The following is a 25,520-nucleotide window of genomic DNA, read 5'->3' as shown; positions in this document are numbered from 1 at the left end:
CCAGCTAAAGGGTGAATTCCTGGCATAGGACTATGTTCTACCATGTTCCACTCAGTTCTGATTGGTGCCCATGCTGATACCTGCTGCTAAATATTGGGATATTACCCTTCCCCATGCCACTAAGAGCTTTGTTGCCCAGATGGGGAAATTAAGATCTATAGAAGAGCTGGGGTGATCTTTTCCTTTCCCTCAGCACAGAGCACACAGCTGGGCCTGGGGAGGCAGATGCTATGTAAAAATTTATTGAGTCACCACAGGCCTTTTGTTCCCCCCGTGCAGCATCCCACTCTACCTGCCGACATCCTGCATTGGAGAACTTGTGACCCACGTGTGACTGTGAAGAGCTGGCTGGGGAGGGACGCTGCCTAGCTGCTGCTCCGCTCCTATCTCCCGTTCCCTCCCCTGGCCATGACAGAGACCCGTGAGCCAGCTGAGACTGGGGGCTATGCCAGCTTGGAAGAAGACGACGAGGACCTCTCTCCAGGTGAGGCACCCTTAGAGATGGTGGCATTGCCTTGAGTATCATCCTGGCTTGGAATTGGGGCTCCACTGAGAAATCTAGAGCGGGGCTGTCTCCTTGTCTTCCTAGGTGTTCCATTCTGGCTGGGACTGTGCGCCCTGCTGGTGGAATCCTTCTGGCTGAAACTTCTGGGGGCTGTAGATTGACTAGGATTGCTCTCCTTATTGAGGGTTCTAGATTGGCTGTGGTCTCTATCTTCACTGGGGGTTTGAGATCGGCTGTGCTCTCTCTCCTCACTGGAAGTTCGAGATCGGCTGTGACCTCTCTTGCTGGAGCTTCTAGATAGGTTGTGATCTCTCTCCTCTCGGGAGGTTCCAGATTGCCTCTGATTTCTTTCTTTTCTGAATGTTCTGGATTGGTTGTGATCTCTCTCTTTTCCGAAGGTTCTGCATTGACTATGACCTCTCTGTTTTCTAGGGGTTCTGGGTTGGCTGTAATCTCTCTCTTTTCTGGGGATACTGGTTAGGCTGTGATCTCTTTCCTTGCTGGAGGTTCTAGATAGGCTGTGATCTGTTTCTTTGCTAGAGGTTCCAGATCGGCTGTGCTCTCTCTCCTCACTGGGGGTTCTAGATCGCCTGCCACCTCTCTCCTTGCTGGGGGTTCTAGATCGTCTCTGATCTCTCTCCTTACTGGGGCTTCTAGATCGCCTGTGGTCTCTCTCCTTGCTGGGCGTTCTAGATCGCCTGTGGTCTCTCTCCTTGCTGGGTGTTCTAGATCGCCTGTGGTCTCTCTCCTTGCTGGGACTTCTACATTGTCCTTGACCTCTCTCCTTGCTGGGTGTTCTAGATCGTCCATGATCTCTCTCCTTGCTGGGGCTTCTAGATGGTCCTTGACCTCTCTCCTTGCTGGGGCTTCTAGATTGTCTGTGATCTCTCTCCTTGCTGGGGCTTCTACATTGTCTGTGACCTCTCTCCTTGCTGGGTGTTCTAGATCGTCTGTGATCTCTCTCCTTGCTGGGGCTTCTACATTGTCTGTGACCTCTCCCCTTGCTGGGTGTTCTAGATCGTCTATGATCGCGCTTCTTGCTGGGGCTTCTAGACTGGCTGTGACTTCTTTCCCTTCTGGGGGTTCCAGATTGGTTATAATATTTTCCCTTGCTGTGGGTTCTGGATTGGCTCTGTCTTCTCATCTGACTGGGAGTTCCTTTCCGGGTACGACTTCTTGCCCTACTGTGATTTCTCTTTGAACTGTGACTTCTCATCCTACTGTGGGCTCTCTTCTGACTTCGACTTCTTGCTCTTCTGGGCATTCTAGACCGGCTGTGACTTTGGGTCCTACTGGGGGTGCTGGACCAGCTTTGGCTTTGGGCCCTGCTAGGGGTACTAGACCGGCTATGACTCCGGGTCCTGCTGGGTACACTATCCTGGTTGTAACTCTTGACCTTGCTGGATACTTCAGTTGGGCTGTAACTCCATTCCCTACTAGGGGTGATCATCTCACTATAACTTCTCACCCTCCTTGATAATGATGGAGACTGGCTGTAACCTTTCTCCTTGAAGGGAGTTCTAGTGGGGCTGTAACTCTTTGCCCTACTTGGGGTTATAGCTGGCCCGGAACTCTTCCCCATGCCTGAGGCTCCTGGTGGGCTATAACTCTTCTTTCTGCTCATATTTTTAGGCTGGCTCTTACTTCTCTCCCAGTTGTTGTTTCTAGGCCGGCTGGAACTCTTGCCCCCACTCTGTTTTTTCTGGGAAGTAGGAGTTCTCCCCCTGTTGGGCACACCTGGTGTGGCACCATGAGTTCTCATCCTGGTCATAGTACTGGCCCTGCTGGGTGACCTCTTGGAGCTGTGGCCTCCCCTTCTGCCAGGAGTTCGGCCCCGGCTGTGAGTGCCCCTCCTTTGGTGGTGTCTTACTCCACTGGCCTTGCTGACTTTGCTGCCCCTGGTGTCAGTGCTGGCCTTGCTGGGCGTTCTTGCCCTGCTGTGGACTCGGGGCTTGCTGCTGGGCTGTTTAGAAGGGGCTGTCTTTGTACTTGCCCACTTGGTAGACTTGGAACTGCTTGGGCTTGTGACCGAGTTGGGGGCCGTTGATGGCTTAGTGGACACCGAGGAGCTATTGGGCATTGCTGATTTGGTGGGCTTCAAGGAGGCAGGAGGCTTGGGAGGTACTTTGGACATTGAGGTTTTAGTTGATGCTGGAGACATGCCAGGCTTTGAAGATCTTGTAGGTGGAGAAGGCATGGTAGGTGCAAAAGGGCTTGTGGTCCTTAAAATCACAGTGGACATGAAAGACCTGGTTGCCATGGACAACGACCGGATTGCCTTTCCCAGGCCAACCGCATGAAGTCATAGTGGGCCTTGAAGGCCCTAGATAGCAGGTGGTGTGAAGTCAGGTGGGAGGAGAGAGGGGGTGGGGTAGGGCCCTCCCAAGGCCAGAGGGGTTTCCTCAGTGTTGCAGCCATTCAGCAAATGTCTGCTGAGACTGACTGGGTACTTAGCACTGCTGGGACATGGAGATGGGTCAGGCCCAGGGCCTGCCTTCCAGGAGTCCCCCGTCTCCAGGTCACTACGCAGGTGGTCAGAATGTGTTGAGGTTTGGGCGGAGGGGGCTTGGGGGGGTGGGGCAGGGGCAGAGGGTTCCCAGATGAGAGAGATACACTAACCACCTGAGGAGTCAGGGAGGACCTCACAGAGGAGGTGATGTGTGAGCTGGGACCTTAAAGAGGAGCAGGAGTTTGCTAGTAAGGAAGAAAAGGTCACCAGCTAGGGGGAAGAGCAGAAGCAAAGGCCTGAAGGGAGGAGGGAGATAAGGGCCTCGGGGGCACCCATGTGCACTCAGCCCAGATGTCCTGGGCTGGGCAGTGTTGTGGACCCCAAGATGAGTCAGACCTGCCCTCAAGGGGGTCCTAGTCTGACAGGGAAGATGTCCTGGGGCCTAGATATCTGTAGCCTCTAGGACAGTCACCAGGGGAGAGGCTGGGCTAACGGGAGTCACCGTTACAGGGGACAGAGCTTGTCCTGGGGCCTGAAGGATGAGTAGGAGCTCACCAGGTGGACAGAGTGGGGGCAACCTTCCAGGTGGGGGGAGCAGCCCACACCAAGGCCTCAGGAAACATGTGTTAAATGGCAGAGAGACAGCGGGACAGAGGCAGGAACAGGTAGAGAGAGAGCCAACACTTAGCACCTACTCTTATGCCCTGGGGGTGCTGGGGAGCCAGCAGTGAGTCAGAGCAGGTCTGGTAGGAGAGGATGGGGATACAGAAGGTCACGGCCCTGTGGGCTCAGGGTGAGGACAACCAGAGGGGAAAAGACAGTGAGTTGCTGCCTAGAGTGAGGAGATCTGGGACAACCTCACCAAGGAGAGAGTCTTCCTACCGGGTCCTAAAGAATGATGGGGAAAACCAGGGTGAGACATTCCCAGCAGAGAGAACTGGTGTGAAAGCCTGAGAAAAGGTTTGCTAAATTGAACGCCAGGCACAAAGAAGGCGTTCTAGATGCTAGAGGCGCAGCAACGAACCCAAGTCCCTGCTTTGGGGACAGGCAATAACCACAAGTCGATGTTGGGTACAGGAAATTGAGGAGAAAAACAGAATCAGGAGTATAGGGAGTGCTGGGGAAGGGTTGCCAATCAGACGGAGTGGTGAGGGTGTCCCTGAGAAGGTGACCCTTGAGCAGAGACTTGGCAACGGGAGAGAGCAAGCCTTATCCATCTGTGAAAATGGTTGCAAAGACCCTTTGACAGGTGCATGAGGAGCCCAGTGTTGTTGGCTGAGTTGTCACAGGACCTCTCTGGGTTGCTGGAGGAAATTGAAGAAGAGGGGCCAGGATGGACACAGGACAAGGCTGTGGCAATCCTAAGGGGATGCTTTTGACAGGCGCCTGCAGTATTTCCCACACCACTGCCACTGTCGGGGGGCCTCCCTCCTCCCTGACCAGTGCTCTGTGTGCACCCCCCCATAATGACTGCTAAGGACACCCTTTCCTGTCATCGACTGCAGATTGTCTTCGTTTCTTTACCCAACACTTGTCCTGAACATGTCCTGCATACCCATGAAATCACAGTAATATATTTGTACTTAACAGGTATTTTAGCTAAGCATCTGCCTTCAGCTCAGGTCATGATTCCCAGGGTCCTGGGATCAAGCCCCAAATTGGGGGGCTCTGCTCAGCAGGGAGCCTGCTTCCCCATTTCTCTCTGCCTGCCTCTCTGCCTACTTGTGATTTCTCTGTCAAATAAATAAATAAATCTTTTTTAAAAATAAATAAAGTTTTATTTTATTTATTTGAGAGAGAAAGAGACAGAGACGGGGCGTGCAGAAGCCGGTGGGGAGGGACAGAGGGAGGAGCAGACACCACTGAGCAGGGAGCCCGATGCGGGACTCGATCCCAGGGCCCTGGGATCATGACCTGAGCCAAAGGCAGATGCCCAAACATCTGAGCCACCCAGGCGCTGTAGATTTATTTATGTGAGAGAGAGCACGCATGTGTGCACACTGGTGGGAAAGGGGCGGAAGGAAAAGGAGAGAGAAAATCTCAAGCAGACTCCTGAGTGCAGACCCCGGTGGTGCAGGGCTCAATCCCATGACCCTGAGATCAAGACCTGAGCCGAGATCAAGACCTGAGCCGAGATCAAGAGCCCGACACTTAACTGATGGAGCCACCCAGGCACCCCAAGAACAGGGCTCTTAAAATAGCAAGGAACACTGTTATTGTTACTGTTTTTATTACTGCTACTTTGTCCTTATTAAACCCCTAAGATGCAGTTCTTGCAGGACATCCGTTTGCTTAGACACTGAGCACCTACCGCGTCCCAGGCCATGTTCCATGTGACTGGGATTCACTTGTGGGGAAGAGCCAGGCTGTGTGCAGGCTCCTGCTCCAGGCTACGGCGAGTCAGAATGAGGCTCAGGGCAGGGGCAGGGCCCACGTCCTCAGATGCCTCTGTCTCTCCCCTCTGTCTGTCCCCCTACAGGCCCTGAGCATTCCTCTGACTCTGAATACACTCTCTCAGAGCCGGACTCCGAAGAGGAAGAAGATGAGGAGGAGGAGGAGGAGGAGGCCACTGATGATCCTGAATATGACCCCGGCTACAAGGTGAAGCAGCGCCTGGGGGGCGGCCGGGGGGGCCCATCCCGCCGGGCCCCCCGTGCAGCCCAGCCCCCAGGCCCCCCAGCCCAGCCCTGCCAGCTCTGTGGCCGCTCACCCCTGGGGGAGGCCCCACCGGGCACCCCGCCTTGCCGGCTCTGCTGCCCTGCTACAGCCCCCCAGGAAGCTCCAGCCCCTGAAGGCAGGGCCCTTGGGGAGGAAGAGGAGGAGCCGCCTCGGGCTGGGGAGGGCCGACCAGCTGGGAGGGAGGAGGACGAGGATGAGGACGAGGAGGAGGAGGGCACCTACCACTGCACAGAGTGTGAGGACTCCTTCGACAACCTCGGGGAGCTGCATGGGCACTTCATGCTGCATGCCCGGGGCGAGGTGTAGGCAGGGACCCCCCCCCCCCAGGGAGCTTGGCAAGAGGGGCGGGGTGGGAGGAGGGGGCTGAGGAAACGGGGGTGATCACAGCAGTCATGGGGGACGGGGGTACCGCCGGTCTGTGTCGTCTTAGTGGTAGATGTGTGAAGGCCAGAATAAAAGCCAAATTCTGTGTGTGTCGGTCCAGCATGTTTGGTGTGTGTGTGGGTGTGCACGTGTGTGTGTGTGTGTGTGTGTGTGTAGACACTCGAGTGTGTGAGGCCTGGGCCTGGGCGTTTATCTCCCCCCACCACGACGCTCCTTCCTGGGGGAACCTTAACCTCATCGTCGCCAAGACTTTCAACGTTTCCTGAGTGCTTATGTCCTGTGTGGTTTCCACGTATTTACGCAAAGACCCCGTGATATGCAGGCTCAACGCCACAGAGGTTTCGGCGCCCACATCAGAGTCCAGGGTGGGTGTTTCAGGTTGGGGGCAACCCTTCTCCATGCAGTGATTCCAGGACCCAGGCCATCCCTTAGCCAACTGAGTGGCCATCGCCTGGGTCCTGCTGGTGGAAGAGAAAGGCGAGGTACATGCGATGTCTTACCAGCCCCAGCCCCAAGGGGGCACATACTCCTCCCATTGACGCCCCTCTGCCGAGAAATGAGTCACGCGGCCACAGCTCCACGCAGGGGACTCTGGGAAAGGCGGTCTAGCCAATGCCCAGGAAGCAGAGAACGGTTCGTGGAGGATGGTGGAGGACAGCCAATGTTCTCTGCCCCTGCCTAAGAACCTTCACAAAGAGGACGTTAATTATAATCAGAGCTGTGCTTCCCGGGTGCCAAGTGCCGGTCCAAGAGCTTTATATATATTGACTCATGGAAGTTGTGTATCTAGGAACTTACAAAAATAGAACCTTAATTATAATTACAGCTGCCATTTCCCCAGCACTTACAGAGTGCTGCATTTTATTTGCATGAGATCATCAGGTCTTTAGAATAACTCTGTGAGGTAGGGACCGTGATCCATTAATTCAGTTAGGAATCATCTTCCGAGCCCCTGCTCCGTGCTACACATTGGGAATATACCCGTGAATGAAACAAAACCCTTGTCCCTGTGGAGCTTGCAGGGGTTAGGTAGGACAGACAGGAAACAAGCAAGATGGAGCGTATGCTGGATGGGGGTAGATGCTGTGGAGAAGAATAAAGCAGAGGAGGGAGAACAGTGCTGGAAGGGGGTTGCCATTTTCAGTAGTGTAGCCCTCCCTGAGGAGGGGACAGGGACCTAAGTGGAGATGGAGGGGAGGGAGCAGGAGCTGCGCACTTGGAGGGGAAGAGGGGACATGTGGTCCAGGCGGGAGGAGGCAGGAGCCTGCCGGGTGTCAGAGAGCGGGTGTCAGAGAGTGGGTGTCAGAGAGCGCAGAGCTGGAGAGATGAGGGCAGAGAGGAGCAGAGGGCCAGCTTGTTAGAGCTTTGTTGGAACTTGGCTCTTGCTTGGAGATGGGAAGTACTAATTCATAATAGTTTGGCACCAAAGCTCCTTTGAAAATAGAAGCCTAATTATAATGATAGCTACCATTTACTGAGCATTTACTGTGTGCCAAGCCCTGTTCTAAGGCGCTTTACGTGTGTTAACTCATAGAAGCTTGGCAACTAAGAACCTTCAAGAATAGAACCTGAATTACCGTAATGACCATCATTAAATCAGCGCTCACGGTGGACCAGGCCCTGGGCTAAAGCGTTTAATATGGACAATCGCGTCGGATCCTTATGAGGTAGGGGCTGTTATTTATTTATTCATTCATTCAACAGTGATGTATTGAGCACCTGCAAGATACTGGCACTTTTCTGGGAGCTGAGAGTAGAGCAGTGTGCATGAGGAACAAGAGTCCCTGCCTTTGTGGAAACTCCTCTTATAACAGAGAAGACAGATACTTAGATCGTAGAGTAAAAGATAGAAAATGTAGAGAACATTAGAAGTGCTATGGAGGAAAATAGGGTGGGGGGCTCTGTGTGTGTGTGTGTGTGTGTGTGTGTCCTGTTTGCAGGGGCAGTGAGTGCAAAGGCCCTGAGGTGGGGCCCTACTTGGGATATTTATAGAACAACACTTAGGGCATGAGGCTGTTGCTGACGAAGGCAGGGGAAGACTGGTGGGAAGGCAGGGGAAGACTGGTGGGAGGCAAAAAGTCAGGAAGAGGCAGAGGGCCAGGCCTTGCAGGCCGTTCTACCAATTTGGGCTGTGTCTCCATGTCTGAGTCATTGTCATAACCCTTAGAGGCATAGGGCCTCTCATCACAACCATTTTACAACGGTTCTGGCCCAGGGAGGTTGACTTACTTGCTACAGGTTGGTCACACAGCCAGTAAGACACAGAGCCCAGGTTTGACTCCAGACGATAGGTACGGGGTGTACGTCCTTCACCGTTAAGCCACATTCCAGAAATGGCAGCCAGGCTGTCCACAGCCACCATCTGACTGGCAGGAGTATGTTTGGGCTCCACAGAGTTACGCAGGTTTTTTAATAATGGTGGTTACCAACATTTAAAAATGGGTGGATTTCACATCAAAATGGAGGTTGGGGGTTTCTTTGGAAAATTGTGAGGTTTAGATTGCTGAACCCACAATCCCATGGGCTAGTAGCTTGCTGGAGCTGGGGAAGGGCGACCTCCTGCTAATGGGGCATTCCTGCCCGTGTGCCCGTTCCACACCATCTGGCAACTGGACCCTTCACACCCTGCTTGCTTCCCTGATGACGGTACCGGCTTGGCCACAGAGGACACTTGCATTTTGATGCCTGCTACAGGATCTTATACCAAAGCATCTGTCAAAACCCACACTTCCCATCCAAGAAGCTCAGAATCCGAGAACCTGACATTTATCCACTCTTCAAGTTGAGACTTTCCTAACCATTATAGCTTAACATCAATGACTCTCAGAATCATCAAAGCAGGAATTCACAGCTCATTAAAACACCACAGATGGATTTTATTTCCTGGAGCAGCACGCTTAAGCGCTCTTCTGCCCTAAGACGGGGCTTTCTAAGCATGGAGGTAGAGGACCATCCATTCATCAGCAAAAATTCCTGAGGATATGAGAGACTGGGAATCCAGAGACCTAGTCTGCTCCCAGTGGGGTCATTTGGTTCTTCGGGGCCGAGGCAGGATAGGGACATCAAGCTAGGAATTCCAAAGGGAGGACTTAACACAGGGGAGTGGTTATACAGCCATTAGAAGTCTGAGAGCACAAATGTGGAGAAGTGAGGCAACTGAGCAGCTCAGTTCATGTCTGCACAAAGCTCCCACCTCTAGGACTGGGGTCCAGGGCCCGACAGGAGCTTGGCGGACAGACCCGTGTGCAGAGGTTTAAACCGCAAGAGGTTTAGCACAGTACCTGTGCCTAGTATAGAAAGGCACTGGAGCCTGAGCTGCTGCAGGAGGCAGCCCAAAGCAAGGTGAGTCTCTTCTCCCTCCTACCTTCCTTATGTCCATCCCTCTCGTGGGCAGAACTTCAGGAAGCTGGCTCTGGAGGGATTCCAGGAAACCTAACTGCGGAAAACCAAGCATCACAGAGCATCATAGGGAAGGCTGCAGACTGAGAGACACTAGGTAAACCATGAGCCCAGCTGAGCAATTTTTGAGCCTCTGAGATCAATGCTGTCTGTCCTAGGTTCTGGGGAAGCGAGGAAGACACAACACTTGCCCTCAAGAGTGTGGATTCCAGAGTAAGGACACAGATAAAGAAATAAAAGCATGATAATCCCTGGTATTGAAGAGTGCTAGGAAGAAATTAAGTCAGGGTTAAGGGTTGCTGGTGCTACTTTAGCCAAGCAGGTCAAGGAGGACCTCTCTGAGGAGGCAGCCCGTGTTGAATCCCAAATAGGTAGGGACAGTGTTAAAAAGTTCTGGGTAGGAGCACTCAAGGCAGAGGGAACAGCAAGTGCAAAGGCCCTGCGGCAGAAGCCAGCCTGGCCTGTATGGCTGGCGTATAGTGAAGATAGAGCAGGGAGGGAGTTGAGATTGCTTATTAGCAGGTGGGAGCTCCATCACTGTTGGGTTTTCTGGGCCTGGGTAAAATCTGTGGATGTTATTTGTAGGATGCCGTTGGAGGACTTTAAATGAAGAGTGATGTACACTGACTTACGTACACAAAGTGGTCTGTAGTGGACTAGAGAGGGGGCAGCAGTGGTGGAAGGTCCAGGGACAGGGTGGGGGGAGCAGTTAGGAGAGCAGCTGTGGGGAGGGCTGGTCAGACTTAGGAGTTCAGAAACCAGTCCGATGGTAGTGGTGTAGGTGGGGGCTGTAGGAGTCACGCTGACCCTTTTTAAGTTTTTGAGACTCTTATGCATTATCCAAGTGACTTTCTCATGGGGAGAAGCCTGGGGCTTGAGCTGAAGATAAAGATTTGGAAGTCACCAGTGATGCTATTTAAAGTCTTGGGAATCTATGACATCTGGAGAGTGGAGAGAACAGGAAGAACACAGGCCCACTGCTGTCTATCTCAGGGGAGCATGTGTGATTTGAGCCTTAGGTTTGGGTTGGAGGGAACCGCTGTGGGGGAGGTGTAAAACATCTGGGTTGGAAACTTCTGAGCTGTTGCCAGGTGCAGAGGAAATATTTGGCTTTGGTGAAGTCGATATTTTAGGAAAAAATGCTGGCCAACTGACTCCAGACCAATTTCCCCATAAGTCATGCCAACAGAGATCCAGGCTAGCTAGCCCTGCCCAAATCCTACACAAAAACACACGTGTCTGCACAGCCCCCTACTAGAGGTGGTGTTTCCCAGGGTGGGAGTCCTGGCTGCCAGGCTCGGAGGAGGTTGTTTGTGTGTCAGTTAGACAAGAGGTCAGCAAACTTTTACTGTAAGGGGCCAGATGGTCCTTTCCTATTTTAGGCTTGGTGGGCCATACGGTCTCTGCTGCGACTACTCGGATCTGCAGTTCTGCGCTGCAGACAGGCTTTAAATGATGCTGCAAGTGACAGAGACCCAAAATAAGGGTGATTTAAACACGACAGAGGCTTATTTCTCTCTTACGTGGTAGTACACAAGTGGATAGTCTAGGGCTGATATGATGACTCTGCCCCCTGAAGTCATCGTGGTCCCAGGGACCCATGGTCAAGGGACCCAGGCTTCTGCTGTCTTGCTGCTCTGCCAGCCCATATCTTTTTTTTTTTTTTTTAAAGACTTTATTTATTTATTTGACAGAGAGAGATCACAAGTAGACAGAGAGGCAGGCAGAGAGAGAGAGGGGGAAGCAGGCTCCCCGCTGAGCAGAGAGCCCGACGCGGGACTCGATCCCAGTACCCTGAGATCATGACCTGAGCCGAAGGCAGCGGCCTAACCCACTGAGCCACCCAGGCGCCCCTGCCAGCCCATATCTTGCTCTAATGGTCCAAGATGGTCGGATACCATGTCCAGACTCCAGGCAGGAAGGTAGAGGAAAAGGCATGTCCCTTTCTGAAGCTTGAGAACTTTACCCAGAATTTAGCCAGAACTTGGTCACAGGGCAACACCTAGCCGCAAGGGACCCTGGGAGATGGAGAGTTTGTAGCTGCCATGTACCTATTTAAAAACTGGGAGACCGCTGTCTCTCTCTACCGGATCTGTCTCAGCCATGGGTTTTAAAAGCGTCCCTTGGTTCAGACAGAGTCTGTGATTTTTATATGCAGGGCATCAACCATTGTCTCTAAGTGGGGGGCAGGGCAGGTAATCCAAAGTCCTGACCACACTCAGCACTGGCCCGGTGGGACTTGGCCTAGGGTTAGGCTTTTCAAGAGCTGAAAATAGGATTTTAATGGGAGCTCTTCCAATGTTGGCCAAATACAACAGGAAACAGAAGGTATCTCTGTTTGATTTCAAACCAGATTCCCAGCAGGGCCAGGCCAGCTCTGACCTGAGCTTCCCCCTCCCTGTGCCCTTCTTTTTATTTTATTTATTTTGAAGAGAGAGAGCACGCACATGAAGAGGGGGTGGGGCAGAGGGAGAGGGAGGCTGAGAATCTGAAGCAGGCTCCGTGCTCAGTGCAGAGCCTGTAACTGAGCTGGATTTCATAACCCTGAGATCGCCACCTGAGCTGGAATCAAGAGTCCGACTCTTAACCAACTGGGCCATGCAGGCATCCCCTCCCTGTACCCTTCTTACATTTTCTGGGAATTCCTACTCAAAAGCCAGAGTTCCTTGTTTAGACATTTTAATATAGATCCCTTGTTTTTAGATACTCTTTGTTGTTTTATTCATGTCATCTCACCTACTCATATAGAAAATATTCCATGACCAGAATGGTCCATAGAATTATTTAAGTGAGCAATAGATTACTGGTGGGGGTGGGGGGGGGAGCCCCAATCCCTCCAATACCGTGGCCCCTCCATGAGTGGGAAAGACTGACAGGAGGTGGGAGAAGACACGGACTTGAATTGCAACCCCCACATGACTCAGAGTACAGCCCCCAACTTTGCTATCCCCTCCCCAAAGGCCCAAGTTGCTCCACGTCTGGGACCCTTCTAATGACATTACAGCCCTGCAACACCTCATCTTCCCCCCCCCGTCCAGGTACATATCCAAGGGAATTTGCTTCTACATCTCACACCATCCATCTGGGAAGAATTAAAGGTGATTACACAATCTGCAGCTAGCTGTGGTTTCAAACTATTTAATTGGGAATGAGGGAGATACGAATAACACTTTTGCTTTTGGCTTTTTTTTTTTTTAAACAAAAGATTTCATTAATTCCACTATATCCCTGAAGGCCTTTGCATCCTCCAAAGACTGAAGCTGTAGATGAGCATCTTCTGGGTCCTACGCATCAGGAGTCCTTTGCCTGTCCAGGGAGGGAAAGCAATCCTTCCAAGGCCCCCATCCTGTATCAGAGGTGGGTTCTAGCAGCCAAAGAACCCTCCCACCACTGTCCTAGGGAGGGCTTAGCCCCACTCAGAGTTCTCCCCGAGCATGCCGGATATAGTGTTGATGCAGCCCAGCTTCCTGGGCAAAGTCCTGACCACACTCAGTGCAGGCAAAAGGGCCAGGAGGGGTGCAGGTCTCATGCGCCTGGCGGTGCCGCCTCAGAGAAGCAGCCTGCCCAAAGGTCTTGCCACAGTCAGGGCAGGGGAACGTAGGCTGGGCCGCGGTGGGCGCCACTGGCGTGGAGGGCCTGGCGGCTGGACCGTGGCTACGCTGATGGGCGATCAGGGCCTTGGAGGAGGGGAAGGAGCGGGCGCAGGTGAAGCAGATGAAGAGGGCGCCCTGCAGCTTCTGGGCCACGAAATCCGCTGGGTGCTCCCGCTTCATGTGACGCTCCTGGAACTTGGAATCGGCGAAGGTGATGAGGCAGCGGGTGCACTGCGGGGCCCCCAGGTGGCCTGAGGGACGTGGGGAGAGGTCGGGGGGAAGCCAGCAAGAGTCACCAGGACCTCTCCCAAGCCCCAGAGTCATGCCAACAATTCACACTCAGGGCTTACTATGGGCCAGACTGTATGCCAGGCCTGGACAGTGGCACAGGCAAACTATTACAGGACCTGTTTTATGGGCGAACAGGCTGAGGCTCAAAAAGGCTAGGCAACTTGCCTACAGTCATGAGGCCGGGAAATGGAATGGAGTCAGGACTAGAACCCAGGGACTAGAACCTGCCTTTCCAACAGAGCCACGTTGGAGCACAGCCTCTGGAGCCAGACTGCCCGGCCTCTGGAGTACAGACTGCCCGGCACTGAATCCCAGATCTCCCACTTCCTAGGCGAGTACGACAGTGTCCTCATCCAGAAAGTGGGGTCGTAACTGTTATCAGTATGGTTATAACTGACCAGCAGTTATAACTACGTCATTGGGTTGTTGGAAGGAGTGAATGAACTAACTCATAGAAAGTGCTTAGAACAGTGCTACACAGTGGTTTGCGATTATTTGTACTGAAAAAGAGAAAAGCAGCTTGACAGCTGGGGGCTGGCCTGGCACTCCCAGCTAGGCCTTGGTGTTCTCCTGTTGAACATAAGCAGCTTCACACAACCTGGTCAGACAAGGCCATGCTGTGACTGAGATGAACCAAGTCAAGACCATGCCAGAATAACGTCTGAACACAGACAAAACATGAACGTTGTCCAAGCCACAAAAAAGACCAAACAGCGCCCCCATCTTGGCTCCTAGGAGTGGCTGCTGTTGCTCCGTTAATTCGCAGCTTGAGCCTATGTACCCCCCTCCTAGATACGATTTCACCAACCTATCTTTGGCCCCTGCTTATTGGCAGCATCTAATCCCAAGCAAAACCCTTCCTCGAACCCTTCCCCAAACCACCCAGGATAAATCCTCTCTAACACTGAGATGCCCCCACAGCACCACAGATGTGCAATTCCTCAAAGAGCAATGAACCCAACTCATTCAACTGTAGGTGTGTTCCCGGTGGTCTCTGGCTGGAGGGCCTTGACACTGGCGCTCTCATCATCACGATAACCTCTGCCTCAGTTCCCTTACCTCATAGCATCTGCCGGATAGCATTACCTGAGGGAATTTCCTAGGGACTGCCAGGAGGACTGAGATAAGGAAGGCTGCACTCTTACAAAGCGCCCACAAGCTTCATAAGCATTCAGTAGAAACTGGGATCATGGTATGTAAAACTGGCTACCTTTGTTAACAGCTGACCTTCCCCTTCTCTGCCACTAATCCCCAGTACGGCCACATCACCTGAGTAGTGGCAGCCTCTTTTGACAGAGTAACCCAAGCCCAAGTCTCAATGAAAGTCTGGGGTAGAGTTGGAACTGGAACCTTGGGGCTCCTCTCATAGTGCCAACCTTTCCCATTCACATCTCCCACCCCAAGCCTCTCTGGATGCCACTCTGTTCCTGTGAACTGTGGCCCACTCGAACTGACATGGACAGAGCAGGGTGAGTACATCTGAGCAGAGTAAGGGTAAGGGTGGAGAGTGGCAGTTCCTGGTAGGGCAGCTTAGAAGCCATTTATCACAGTCCCTTCCCAGCAGGCAAGTCCTTGTAAAGCCAGGGACACTGAAATGCTATAGAAATCCTTAGAGCTAGCGTCAGCTCCAGCATCCCACCCTCTGGCCAGCAGCACTCACAGATGTCGCCTCCTGGACTGCGGGGACTCCTCTCCTTAGACGAATTCTGGGGCTCCATGTTCCCTTCAGGACGCGGGTCCTCCATAGTGACTGGGATCCCTCTGGTCAAGAGAGTAGCACGCATGACAGAATAGTAAATCGAGTGAAGTCACTCATCTACTGACAGCATTACAGGGCCCGCTAATCCCGTGACCTCTGACAGGCTCTCCTTGCCCCCATAAGATGCCATCCTCTTGAACTCTAACCCGATGGCGCTGTTCCCTAGGGAAGCTTCGACCCTCCCTAAAGATTCGACTCCCTAGATAGGTGACACCCCTTAGAGCCTTCTCACCTGATTGAGACCTGTGGCGGCCTACATCAAACTACCTCCCTGAACTCGGGGCACGGAACCCTTGAGCTTTGACACCAGCCTCACCCCCGTTTCCCACGTGTCCTGAGGTGGGTGGTGGTATCCAGACTTTAGCCCGCCTCTTCCCGAGAGGCATCTTTCTCTGACATCCTGTAACCCTCGTTCCACCCAGGGCCCCTGCCTCCCATGTGCGCCTTGAGCCTCCCTGTCCCGCTGCCCCAAGCACTGCCCTCGGTTCCCTCCTCCCGAGGCGGGGAACCCAGGCCTCCGCTTTTCTCCAGACGACAGAGGGCTGCCTTTCGTTGCGCCTGTCAGTCGCTCGTGAAAGCGCCGCCACCCGGAGGGAAGCGGGGTAGGGCCCACCGAGTCTCAAGGTCCCAGTGGCTTGCTTCCACGCCCTTTCGCCTGGTGAGCCTCTCGAAGCCCAGGCCCGGGATGCTATCCGGCAGTGATGCAGTTGCACCAACCGGGTCCTCAGAGTAACGGTAGGGGTCCTTCTCTGCCCGGGGGTGCGTTATGATGACGTTTCATGCCGCCCATGCCGTATAGACCTCAGCTTCTGGCGCAGCTGTGTCTTGGCGGTCCTGGCGCGCAGGCGCTTTGACTCCCTCATTGTTCCGAGCCCTGCGGCAGCGGGAGCTGAGGAGTGGGAATACTTCGAGTGTTCTGCGCAGGCGCAGTGAAGGGCTGGAACCCGGAGGTCACGCTTCCAAGACACACCCCCTCCTTAAAAGAGTGACGTCAGGTTAGAGCCCCGGGAACGTGTCCGGACGTCCCCAAATCCCGGCCCTCTAACCTCTCCGGCCTCCGTCCGCCTGACCCGAGGGGCGGGGCTTCTCAGTGGAGGATCTGTCGCCGCCAGCTGTGCTCTCCGGTTGTGCCGGCGGTTTGCTCGGTTAGTGATTTGGAAGGGAGGTTTGGGGGATAAAAACATCCATGTCCCTGGGGGAGGAAGGGGCTGGAGGCCAGATTTCTGAGATTTTGAAACAGAGAATAATGTATCCAGAAAGAGGACGGACAAAACGCGCGAATCCCTGGGGAATAGGTAGGGCGGTGGGTGCCGGATTTTTTCCTGGGAATGACATCCAAGAAGGGAAGGGGATGGGGTGAAGGGCTGAAGTCTTTGACCAGAATGGGATGACTAGGAAAGAAAAAGGCTCAGCGCTCCCTCACCCGGGTGTGCCCCACCCCCTTGCTTTCCAGGTATGCCGCCGCCACGGGGTGACGTGACCGCCTTGTTCCTCGGGCCTCCGGGCTGTGGCAAGTCCGCGCTGATCGCAGCGCTTTGCGACGGGAATGTGGAGACGATAGAGATTCCCGAGGGACGGCCGGACTCCGGGATCCCCAGCCTGCGAGCTGCGAGCCCTGGCCTCTTCCTGGGCGAGCTGAGCTGTCCGCCCGCAGAGCCAGGGCCCTGGGCGGCGGAGGCCAATGTGCTAGTATTGGTGCTGCCCGGCCCCGAGGGGAACGGGGAGCCCTTGGCCCCAGCGCTAGGAGAGGCAGCGCGGGCCGCCCTGGCCCGAGGGACCCCGCTGCTGGCTGTGCGGAACCTCCGTCCTGGAGATTCGGAAAATGAAGTCCAGGCCCGGGATCGGACAACGGCCCTGCTGAACAACACAGGGTTGGAGGCCGCAACTCTCTTCGTGCTGCCGGCCGAATGCAGACCCAGAGATGGCTGCAAGGAATTGGAGCGCCTGCGGGTGGCGCTGCAGAGCCAGGCGGAGGTGCTGCAAAGGTAAGAGAGGAGTTTGGGAGGGTTGGAGGCCTGGTCCTTTAGACTTTGTACGCAGAAAATGTTCTTTGAGATCCGCGAGACCCCCCAGCCCCATGGACAGGATAGCTGCTGGGGACCCTGCTCTCTCGTGCAGGTCCCACCCCTCAGCGCAGTGTTTGAGGTCATCGAGGCTCCACCCTAAGCCCAAGCTCGGTGCCAGACCCTCTCCCCACTCCTAGGCCCGGTCCCACCCAAGAGTCAGCTATAGGTTCCCACCGGTCCTCCACCTTCAGCCTCCTGCCAGCGTTCTGAGATCAAAAGCCTTTCCCCAGTGTGGATGGTAGGAGAGGCCAGAGTCTAACGCCCAAATACTGACTCCCAGCAAAAGTTTGAAGGAGGGCTCACTCAGCTCAAAAGCTTGTGATGCCGGCAAAGATTTTACCCTAAGATTCACACATCTTCTTTGTTCTCCAGCTACACCAGTCTTTGTAAAGCCACACCTTCGGTAAGCCTTATTATTTCTGGGTTCACTCCCCCACTTCCTTTCTCTAATCCCATCTCATTTCTGTGCCCATTTGCTGGCTACCTCCTGCATTTTCCCCCTAGCCCTTGGCCACCTATTTCATAGAAGTCCAGTGTGAATCTTTTTTCCTTTAGCCACGTCTCCTTCCTTGGTAAGCACTGGTAGGTGAAGCTTTTCCCCTTCATTGGCCCCAATTCCCCTCCTTATGACTTGTCTTAGCAAAGAGTGCCATGGGTGGTCAGGAGGTGCTTGACCTTCCCTTAAGTCCACAATTCAGTTGCAAGTCTGTCTTTACCTGAGCCTGACCTTCTGGGAGTTTTGCTTGGCCTTTCTTAACCCTGCAGGTCCCTTGGAAAAGCCCCCCCCCCCAAAGACTGAGTCCCAGAGACTATTTAGCAGGTACCCCCTTTTAGGCTTTGTTGGAAACCTGACCTCAACCAACACGCTCTGTCCCGGGTTTTTTTTTTTTTTTTTTTTTTGTTTTTTTTTTTAAGATTTTATTTATTTATTTGACAGACAGAGATCACAAGTAGACAGAGAGGCAGGCAGAGAGAGAGAGAGAGAGGGAAGCAGCCTCCCTGCTGAGCAGAGAGCCTGATGCGGGACCCGATCCCAGGACCCTGAGATCATGACCTGAGCCGAAGGCAGCGGCTTAACCCACTGAGCCACCCAGGCGCCCTCTGTCCCGGTTTTAAGCCCTGGTTTGTGTATGCTATAGCAGTAGTCTGGCCCCTCCCTCTCTTGCTTCTCCTTCTGTCAGGGATCATTCGGGAAATTCTCTTTATCATCCTAGCCTAGTCCTGTGCCTGTAGCACAACCCTCTAGCGTTTAAACCCTCTTCTGCCCTTTACCCTCCCTTTTCCTGTTCCCTCAGGCTCCTTCCACCCGCTCAGGATGGCTTCGAGGTCCTGGGTGCGGCCGAGCTGGAGGCCGTGCGTGAGGCCTTTGAGACCGGTGGCCTGGAGGCGGCGCTGTCGTGGGTCCGCGCTGGCCTGGAGCGGCTGGGCAGCGCACGGCTGGACCTGGCTGTGGCGGGCAAGACTGATGTAAGCCTTGTGCTGAACATGCTGCTCGGGTTGGATCCCAGTGACCCAGAGGAAGAGCCTGTTTTCACGCCCCCGGGGCCCACGCCCTACCCGGCCCCAGAGCGTCCCAACGTGGTGCTCTGGAACGTGCCTCTGGGCTCCGCGGGCACTGCTGCCGCCCCCCATCCGACCCACTACGACGCCCTCATCCTCGTCACGCTGGGGGCCCCCACTGAGGAGGACTGGGCTCAGATTCGGCCCTTCGTGCTGCCAGATGCGCCGCTGGTCTGCGTGCGAACAGATGGTGAGGGTGAGGATCCAGAGTACCTGGAGGAAGAGGAAAAGGCAAAGAAGGCCGGTTCCGAGAGCTTAGAGAACACAGGCGGAGAGGGGTTGAAGAATGCATGCAGCGAGGGAAGGGAGAAAAGTGGCACCGGGTTGCAGAAAGGTAGCGGGGAAGAGTCCGAGAAAGCAGGCAGCGGGGAAAGTTCAGAGAAAGGCAGTGAGAGTTTGACGCGTGTTGGCGGCGGCGGGAAGAAATCGGCCAGCGGGGACTCAGAGCGTGCGGCCGCACTGAGCCCGGAGGATGAGACGTGGGAGGTGCTGGAGGAGGCACGGCCGCCCGTGTTCCCCCTGCGGCCTGGGGGCCTCCCCGGGCTCTGCGAGTGGCTGCGGCGCGCGCTCCCCCCGGCCCAGGCCGGGGCGCTGCTGCTGGCGCTGCCCCCCGCATCTCCCCACGGAGCCCGGCTGAAGGCGGCGGCCCTGCGGGCCGGGGCGTGGCGGCCGGCTCTGCTGGCTAGCTTGGCGGCGGCGGCGGCACCAGTCCCAGGGCTCGGCTGGGCTTGCGACGTGGCGCTGCTGCGGGGTCAGCTGGCGGAGTGGCGGCGGGCGCTGGGGCTCGAACCCGCGGCACTGGCTCGACGCGAGCGCGCGCTAGGTCTGACTCCGGGGGAGCTGGCAGAGCGGACGCGCTTCCCGGGCCCGGTGACGCGCGCTGAGGTGGAGGCACGGCTGGGCGCATGGGCGGGCGAGGGCACTGCGGGGGGCGCGGCGCTGGGCGCCCTGTCCTTCCTGTGGCCCGCGGGCGGTGCGGCGGCCACCGGCGGCCTGGGTTACCGCGCCGCGCACGGCGTCCTGCTGCAGGCCCTCAACGAGATGCAGGCCGATGCGGAGGCGGTGTTGGCGCCCCATGGGCCAGCGCAGTGAGGGGTGGGATGAGGGTCGGGGCTTCTGGGGTGCTCAGCGTCCCTGCTGCTTGGCTCCGCCAGGGGTTGAGGACTCCCAAGTCCCGGTTAGAGGGAGGGGGGCGGAATTGGGAGTCCCCAGTCTGGCATGGGAATGTCTGGGCCTCCAAGGTAACAGAGCTGGGGGCGGCCACTCAGAATCTTGAGTGCCTGAAGCGCAGGAGGGCTCTAGGACTACTGATTGGGATGTGTGACTTGTAGTCCCCTGAATTCATGGCTCCTGGAGGGGAAAGGAGTCTGGGGGAGAGAACTGATTTCGCTGGGGACCACAGGGCATGACATCAGACTGTGTCCTGAAGGAACCTGAGGGGTTCTATCCTGGTCTCCAGGGGAGTAGAGACTGGATCTGTTTGGTCCTCTAGCCCTGGGAGGGGCAGGGGGGAGAGGTGAAAGCCCTGATTTCTGCTGAGGAGGGTCTCCATCATTCTGGAGATTCCAGTATGAAGGAAGGAGTCTGGGTACCCCAGGGAGTGGGAATCCTTGGAACTGCTGAGCCACTTGGGGATATAGGAGTTAGGCTTCTCAGAGGCAGTGGGCCTGCATCCAGCCTCCCAGTTCCTCAAGAAGAAGTGGCTTTGAACCTTCATTGGGGTGGACCTTGGTCTCATTCGTGGGTGGCGGGAGGTCTCCATCTACAGGAGGGAGCAGGGGGCTGTGCAGAAGAGCTGGAGAACCTTTGGTCCACCTTGGGGAATAGAGAGATGTCTAATACTTGCTGTACCAGGGGCCTGATGACCTCGATTCCTTCCCCAGCTGTTGTGGATAGTCCCTCAAAAAGAGGGGAGGAGGCAAGAGGTCCAGGCATGGTGGGCCCTGGGGGGCAGCCCAAGACCAGCAATGAGACCTGGGTATGGGAGGGCAGGAACCCATACCCCAGAGGTATCTCCCACAAATCCGTTACAGATTTGGACCCTGGCTATTGCCTCTCTTTGTGTGAGTTAGGGAAGGCTATGACTGCCCCCGTTTTATATGTGCTGAGTAATTCAGGGGATCTTGGTGAGTCTGTTCCTTTGTCCATCTGCTCCCTTAGTGGTTTCTCTTTTTGGTCTGGTGTCTTCTGTCATTAAGCCTAATCCTTTCTGGTCTTGGTATTTTATACTCCTGCCTTTTTTGGAAAAGCAGCTGTCGTGCACTTATCCAGACATTTCTTTGTTGGCTACCTCAGGTGTCACCAAGAGGCTCTGCCTTCTGGTGTACACACAGTGCTGCAGAGGACAAGAGACCCACAGAACAGCTAGGGAGTGTTCCAGACCGTGGGAGTGTGCCATGAGTGAAGCAAAGGCAGAAACCACAGTGCCTGGAATGTTCTAGACTGCCAACTATAGGTAGATAAGATGCCACAGGTCACAGAATTCTTCAGTGTCAAAAAACAGAAAGGGGGGACCCAAAAGGCAATGAAGTTGAACCTCTTTTATGAGAGATGGGGAGAGCAAAGCCCAGGGAGGACAGGCTCTAGGCCTAACAGCACATAGCAAGGTCCTATGTGGTCTCGCCCCTGCCTGTTCACATTCCCTACACCCACCCTGTCCCCCAACCAGCCTGATCTTCCTTCTGATGCCTGGGTGGGCCACTTTGGATCCTGCCACAGGACCTTTGCATTTACTGTTCATCCTGCCTAGAATGCTCTGCCCCCCAGATCTTCCCATGACAGGTTCCTCCTTGTCAAGCAGGTCTCAGCTCACATGTCCCCTCAGAGAGGCCTTCGGTGACCAGTGTAACTGAAGTACCTCACACGTCACCATTATTCATCTCAGCCCGTCAGTGTTTCCCTTGTAGCAGTTATTACTGTAAATAATTACCTTATTTATTTATTTACCTATTTAATAGTTATGATACTCTGACTAGTCTTGTTCTCTGCTGTACCCCCAGCACCTAGAAGAGTGCCTGGCACGATTAGTAATTATTCAATATTAGTAAATACCGAATTCATGAGCAGACTGGAACTTAGATTGTCAGCCCCTGGCCACAAGATGGGAAATGAGTGAGGTGGGAGAAACAAGCATCTGATGGGAGAGAAGCCCCTGTTGGAGGTCAGGGGATCTGGGAGGCAAGCAAGGCTTCGCCACTGGCACTCTTGGTGACTTGGACCAGTGCCTTATTTTCCCATCTGTGAAATGAAAGGGCTGGACGAAAACCATAAACTCTTCCAAGATCCTATTTTCTTTGACAGCAGGAGACAAGGGTGACTCTCTAAGTGGCAGATACCTGCCAGATGGTACCCCCGTGTCCAACTTGAACCCTTGCCGCTGGCACAGTTTGTCCCCTCAGTTGAAAATGGCCAAGGTGGGAAAAAGCATTTGGCTCAATACTGAACAGCGTCACACATTGTCCTCGAAGGCCTTTTGGGCTTCAGGGAAAGGTGTTTGCCCATATCTGTAATACCCAGTCCACCATGGTCTGCCTCTCAGTCCAGCTCGCCAGCCACGGGGAGATGGGAGAGGCGCCCAGCAGTGTTGTCCGGCAGAAACGGAATGGGAGCCACATCTGTAACTGGAAATGTCCCAGCAGCCACATTACAAAGGTAAAAGGAAACAGTGAAGCTAGATGCGTCTTCCTTAACCCAGTATATCCGAAATATTAATTCGACCTGTAATCAATCGAGAAGAGAATGAGATATTTTACACACAGTGTACATCTCATTCAGATGATAAATGTTCATCAGAAATACCTCTATTTAACTTTCCAAAAATTCGTCGGCGGAGAAAACTGATTCCTCTACCCAAGCTGTCCCAATTATATTGACCAGTTTCCCAATAACTGCGGTGTGTATCCGTTTTTAATTAAACGTGAATAAAGTTTAAAACTCCCATTTCCCAGTTAACACTAACCACATTCCCAGGGCTCGGTGGCCACCTGTGATGCATGGCTAGAGCACTGGAGAGCAAAGACCCAGAACGCTTCCATTATCACAGGAAATCCTATTGGTATCGCTCTAGGGTTAAGACAGTCCTCCTGACATTGGGGTAACCTTGGGCAAGTCGCTCAGCAAGTGGCATCTACCTCACAGGGTCGTTGTGAGAACAGTGTATGTATGTACTTATGTACATGCATATTTTCTCTCTCACACACACGTGTGCGCACACACAGCATCCTGTAGCCCTCCAGAGAAGCCTGGCCCCCTGGGCAGCTCAACCATAAGTCTTGTTGCCTGTGCCCGGTTCCCCAGGTGGTACCCAGACAACTCTGGTCTGGGCACCTCTGTCTCACGCCCATGCCTTTGCTCCCAGAGTGCCCTCCTCTCTGCCACTTTCATGCCATCTCCGATTTTGGTCTTCCCTGGTACCTCTGTGCCGTGCTTCCCTGCTCCAAATTCCCTTTGCCTTCATGCCAGTGGGACTCCTGCTGGGGATCATATCTGAGAAAGCAGGACCCGATTTTGTTTGCCTCGGTCTCTATGGGGGAGTGCTCATTGTGTTTCTGTTGGTGTGTATCGACACTAGGGTGGTGTAGCTAGTTTGGGGGTGGGGTGGTTGCCTTTTAAATTACGACTTTAAAAAATAAATAAATAAATTACGACTTTTGATGACAGGCATCATGTTGCTAGTGAGGTATCCGTCTCTGGGAGCATCCAAGCAGAAAGACTAAGTAAGACTCCCTTGAGAACTGATTGCTGGCTGCCCTCAGGGTGTGTCGACATCAGACTTCCAGGCTGGAAGACCCTCGAGGGGCAAGAATTCAAGGAAATGAATGCTAAGTCGTAGCCCATTCCCAGAAGCGGAAGTGGAAGAGACAATCTTATCACCAGAGCTGAGTTTCCTACATTTCTGGATAATGAAGAGACTTGTATGCACTGGGGTGGGGAACTGGGGAGGGCTAGTTAAGGGTGTGGTTGGCCTGTGGTGCTGTTTGAGGGAGTGAGTAAAAAGGAGTAGAAATGCCACTGTGTGTCTCTTCTTTGGGGGCTTGAAGGGGAAGGAAGATGCTTGAGATTTTGCTTAGTCTGGGCAAGGAAGGGGCTGGAGGTAGTACTGGGTCTGAAGGAGGAAGAGACCAAGGGTGGGGACTTCTGGGTCCTGGGAGAAGAGAGCTGGATGGTGAGGGTCTGTATGGGAAAGAACCCTTGACCTGGAATCCAGAGACTCCCGAGAGTGTATGTGTGTGGGGGAGGGGTTAGACACAGGTGGAAAAGTGACACTTAGACCTTGGGGGTTGTGACAGTGAAGCATCCCAGTGCTGGAAGCAGCTTAGCCCATTAATTCCTCTCTCTGTTCTTTGAGAGTCCGGTCTGACTCTTGACCTGGCTGCATGATTTGGCTGGGCTGCAGGACCAACAAACAGCAAACACCACCCAAGTAGACACTTGAAAAGTGCTCACACATTAGGGCTTCCTCTCTCGCTGCCCTTGGAACCCGTGCCATGCCAAGAAGTCCAGGCTAACCTGCTGGGTGAGTAGAGGCATGTGGCCCAGTCACTCTTCACACCCCAAGCTACAGCCAGCGAACCCTCTGAGATAGCTGCCTCGCTGACAAGCTGAACCCTGCAGCAGAGCCACCTGGATGATCTCAGACCAAACTGTGGAGGGCAGAATCCCGAGCTAAATGAAAGGGGGTCCATTGTTCTAAGCCACTAAGTTTGGGAGTGGTTACAGAAAGATACAGCCAAAGATAACAGATACAGGCTTGTTCCCTCTCTGTGACGTGATGATTAAAGTCTTAGGCTCCACCACCTTGTAGTTGGATGAACTCCAACGTAACATCCCTCCTCCAAGCCTCAGGTTCTTCTAAAAAGAGGACTGAGATTCACAGTGCCTATCACCCCAGGAGCTGGGAGGATAAAGCAAGAACTCTCCACTAGGAGGCTCTGGCAGCCATTCCTGCTGCTTACTAAACAAAACAAGTCCACGGTTGAGGTCACGAAGTCTCGGAGCAGAGCTGCGATTCCCAGCCCGCCCCCTCCCACCCCGTGAGGTTTGGGGGACCATCCAACTAGCTCCATCCCATGAGTTTCGTCAAGTCACTTCTGCGTCACAGCATCGAATCACCCATGTGAGGCTTCCCCGTGCTTTCCTGTACACGGCAATGTTCGAGTTGGTGGGTGCTCTGCGGTTATGGTGAGCAGGACACCCTGTGAACAGTGCTACACGTAGGGTGAAGGAAGAATCAACTACTTATGAGTGGGGACTCGTTCAGCAAATGCAGCTCTTGATGTTGGCTTTGACCATGTGACTTACTTGACTCCGTGGAATGTTAGCACCCTGGACCTCAGCAGGGGCATTTAATGCACTTGGGCTCTGTACTCCTGCGATCAGCCATAAGAACACTAGCCCAGGAGCCACTGATCCCAAGAATTTGAATCCTCCTCCCAGATAGGAGCCCAACCAGCTAATGCAAAGTCAGCCACCCACAAACCCTCAGAAAGAATGCTTGTTGCAATGCTCAGTTTGGGGATGGTTTGTTACACAGCATTACTGCAACAGTAGTCGACTAATACAGCGTTGTTGCCTTCAACCCCTGAGATTAGGGACTTGCTTGTCACGGTAGCATAATCTGGTGGAGGCCAATGTTTAACACCTTCATTAAGTAGCAGCTAATAAGATGATTACTACTTATGGACATATCGTCTCTAGAACCAACATTGTCTGACAGGTGCTAGGCAGCACACTAAGTGCTTTTTCCGTTTTCTTTCATTTGACCCAATGACCCAATAAGTCGTAACTATTACTATACATTTTGCAGACAAGAGAAGAGGCAAAAAGAGGGAAAGTT

The 25,520-nt window shown here is 54.0% G+C and overlaps 4 protein-coding genes and 1 long non-coding RNA gene across 13 annotated transcripts; 3 read left to right on the top strand and 2 right to left on the bottom strand.

Moving 5' to 3' along the window:
* The first annotated feature begins 376 nt into the window (after window positions 1–376).
* Window positions 377–6,106, top strand: ZNF428 (zinc finger protein 428). Its single transcript, XM_032839136.1, has 2 exons — window positions 377–484; window positions 5,434–6,106. The coding sequence occupies exons 1-2, from the start codon at window positions 409–411 to the stop codon at window positions 5,937–5,939; spliced, it is 582 nt and encodes a 193-aa protein (XP_032695027.1). The 5' UTR covers window positions 377–408; the 3' UTR covers window positions 5,940–6,106.
* SRRM5 (serine/arginine repetitive matrix 5) lies at window positions 436–2,798 on the bottom strand. Of its 2 annotated transcripts, XM_032839135.1 has the most exons (2): window positions 1,254–2,798; window positions 436–1,217 (listed from the first exon to the last, which is right to left on the bottom strand). In XM_032839135.1, the coding sequence occupies exons 1-2, from the start codon at window positions 2,763–2,765 to the stop codon at window positions 444–446; spliced, it is 2,286 nt and encodes a 761-aa protein (XP_032695026.1). In that variant the 5' UTR covers window positions 2,766–2,798; the 3' UTR covers window positions 436–443. The 2 variants fall into 2 exon arrangements, with proteins under 2 accessions (XP_032695026.1, XP_032695025.1); XM_032839134.1 differs by having other exon boundaries at window positions 436–2,798.
* A 1,545-nt stretch (window positions 6,107–7,651) lies between the features above and the next one.
* On the top strand, window positions 7,652–8,896 carry LOC116855997. The gene is made up of 2 exons (XR_004380460.1): window positions 7,652–7,684; window positions 8,546–8,896. It is a non-coding gene; the product is annotated as an uncharacterized LOC116855997 (long non-coding RNA).
* Window positions 8,897–12,600: 3,704 nt separating this feature from the next.
* ZNF576 (zinc finger protein 576) lies at window positions 12,601–15,954 on the bottom strand. 6 transcript variants are annotated; one of them, XM_032839490.1, is made up of 3 exons: window positions 15,861–15,954; window positions 14,961–15,061; window positions 12,601–13,260 (listed from the first exon to the last, which is right to left on the bottom strand). In XM_032839490.1, exons 1-3 carry the CDS (start codon window positions 15,920–15,922, stop codon window positions 12,833–12,835), a joined length of 591 nt encoding a protein of 196 aa, XP_032695381.1. In that variant the 5' UTR covers window positions 15,923–15,954; the 3' UTR covers window positions 12,601–12,832. The 6 variants fall into 6 exon arrangements, 5 of the variants coding, with proteins under 5 accessions (XP_032695381.1, XP_032695382.1, XP_032695383.1 ...); XM_032839491.1 differs by lacking the exon at window positions 15,861–15,954 and adding an exon at window positions 15,292–15,811; XM_032839492.1 differs by lacking the exon at window positions 15,861–15,954 and adding an exon at window positions 15,376–15,811.
* Window positions 15,955–15,973: 19 nt separating this feature from the next.
* On the top strand, window positions 15,974–20,655 carry IRGQ (immunity related GTPase Q). 3 transcript variants are annotated; one of them, XM_032839489.1, is made up of 3 exons: window positions 15,974–16,054; window positions 16,513–17,044; window positions 18,421–20,655. In XM_032839489.1, exons 2-3 carry the CDS (start codon window positions 16,515–16,517, stop codon window positions 19,775–19,777), a joined length of 1,887 nt encoding a protein of 628 aa, XP_032695380.1. In that variant the 5' UTR covers window positions 15,974–16,054; window positions 16,513–16,514; the 3' UTR covers window positions 19,778–20,655. The 3 variants fall into 3 exon arrangements, with proteins under 3 accessions (XP_032695380.1, XP_032695379.1, XP_032695378.1); XM_032839488.1 differs by lacking the exon at window positions 15,974–16,054 and adding an exon at window positions 16,078–16,204 and having other exon boundaries at window positions 18,421–20,654; XM_032839487.1 differs by lacking the exon at window positions 15,974–16,054 and adding an exon at window positions 16,219–16,354.
* Window positions 20,656–25,520: the final 4,865 nt, after the last annotated feature.

Source organism: Lontra canadensis, unplaced genomic scaffold, assembly GCF_010015895.1.
Source record: "Lontra canadensis isolate GAN:19392208 unplaced genomic scaffold, GSC_riverotter_1.0 scaffold107, whole genome shotgun sequence".
In the NCBI taxonomy this organism is placed as follows: Eukaryota; Metazoa; Chordata; class Mammalia; order Carnivora; family Mustelidae; genus Lontra; species Lontra canadensis.
This window is presented reverse-complemented; position numbering and strand designations above follow the sequence as displayed.